The sequence below is a fragment of the Argopecten irradians genome, chromosome 7, assembly GCF_041381155.1.
Source record: "Argopecten irradians isolate NY chromosome 7, Ai_NY, whole genome shotgun sequence".
Lineage (NCBI taxonomy): Eukaryota > Metazoa > Mollusca > Bivalvia > Pectinida > Pectinidae > Argopecten > Argopecten irradians.
Genome location: NC_091140.1, coordinates 1841002 through 1842899, shown reverse-complemented (window position 1 = coordinate 1842899; position 1898 = coordinate 1841002). Strand labels below are relative to the sequence as shown.

At 41.3% G+C, this 1898-nt stretch overlaps 1 protein-coding gene across 1 annotated transcript; it reads right to left on the bottom strand.

Moving 5' to 3' along the window:
• Window positions 1-302: 302 nt before the first annotated feature.
• Window positions 303-1031, bottom strand: LOC138326789 (uncharacterized). Its single transcript, XM_069272791.1, has one exon. The coding sequence runs from the start codon at window positions 1029-1031 to the stop codon at window positions 303-305; it is 729 nt and encodes a 242-aa protein (XP_069128892.1).
• Window positions 1032-1898: the final 867 nt, after the last annotated feature.

The window sequence follows — 1898 nt, the reverse complement described above, 5'->3', positions numbered from 1 at the left end:
GAGGCATCAACAGTTTATTTCATTGGTTGTTCTCACAGTTTGTCAAGTCTGAGGTTGTTCTGTTTGTACACTGTTGATTTTAGTGATTTTAAATAAGACACACTATACCATATTGACGTGAAGAAGTAGTCCCAGATATTGCCAGAGGTCCATTTCACCATCTTTAGTAAGTGACGTGCGTGTTGCATGTTATTGGTTCACCAAGGTTGTTCAATCTACGACCACAAAATAACTTCCATATCCTCCTCGCAGTTTGTCTGTCAGGAACATATCCTTACTCTCAACTTTAGTGTGTGAATCTGTCAGTGTACGACATGGAAAGGAAATAGAACACTTACTCTGTGGTTTGTGTGTGTTGATGGTGTAGACTTCTCCCAGATACAGTGGCTGAATTGTGGGAGACAGACAACAATATTTGGTAAGTAAACACACAGGGAGCCAAGTGGTGTGGGGGATGAGTAGGAATAAACACACAGGGAGCCAAGTGGTGTGGGGGATGAGTAGGAATAAACACACAGGGAGCCAAGTGGTGTGGGGGATGAGTAGGAATAAACACACAGGGAGCCAAGTGGTGTGGGGGATGAGTAGGAATAAACACACAGGGAGCCAAGTGGTGTGGGGGATGAGTAGGAATAAACACACAGGGAGCCAAGTGGTGTGGGGGATGAGTAGGAATAAACACACAGGGAGCCAAGTGGTGTGGGGGATGAGTAGGAATAAACACACAGGGAGCCAAGTGGTGTGGGGGATGAGTAGGAATAAACACACAGGGAGCCAAGTGGTGTGGGGGATGAGTAGGAATAAACACACAGGGAGCCAAGTGGTGTGGGGGATGAGTAGGAATAAACACACAGGGAGCCAAGTGGTGTGGGGGATGAGTAGGAATAAACACACAGGGAGCCAAGTGGTGTGGGGGGATGAGTAGGAATAAACACACAGGGAGCCAAGTGGTGTGGGGGATGAGTAGGAATAAACACACAGGGAGCCAAGTGGTGTGGGGGATGAGTAGGAATAAACACCAGATAACACATAGTGAAGGAGATAGAGAGACAAATAAAAGATATTGAAAGATTTTGTTAAGGAGACAATGAAAGAGAATGAAAGATTAATTCAAATATAGAGGGATAATATTTAATGGAGATAGAGAAACATGGATAGGAATACCATATTGCCGTTTTGTCATGGAGGATAATGTTCTAAAGCATTATAATACCTGTATAAATTTCTGTATTAGGGTGAGTTTGGCTGTCTTACTCAGCTCGCTGTTATCAAAAATGTTTAATGATACAAGTTTACATCTTATTGTGCATACTATGAATTCCAGTAGTTGGTAGTTTTCCCAATAGAAATTACTTGAAATCTTGGCTGAATTCCCAAAATACACCATATTCCTGGACCTTCCCTCTTGAATCTACTTCATGTTGGCTTGAAGCTCAAAAGAAGTGTCTTTACTGAATTATCTCCCTTTACCCATGTTATCTCCCCTGTCCCTTTATTATGCCGCCAAATTTGTACCACAATCACCTTAAAATTACTGAACTGAATAACACTTATAAAAAACCAACAATGAACAAACAAGATGATAGACAATGAGGAAATAAACCTCAATCTGTGTATTATTACTTGTATGTAGTTTTGTATTCCTGTCTCTGGACACGTTCCATTTTATCTATCTTAATACATTTTCATGATACGCTTGTCCTTCTGAGAAGGTTATTGTCTTTTAGAGCAGAATCTTAATCAAATCTTAATCAAGTCAGGTGTCTAGTCAGGTGTCTAGTCAGGTGTCTAGTCAGGAGTAAAACATTGCAGACGATCGATACCTGATGAGAAATGTGATGATAGAACAGGATCCTCATTCCATAATGTTACTGAGATTCTGTGACGATCGATACCTG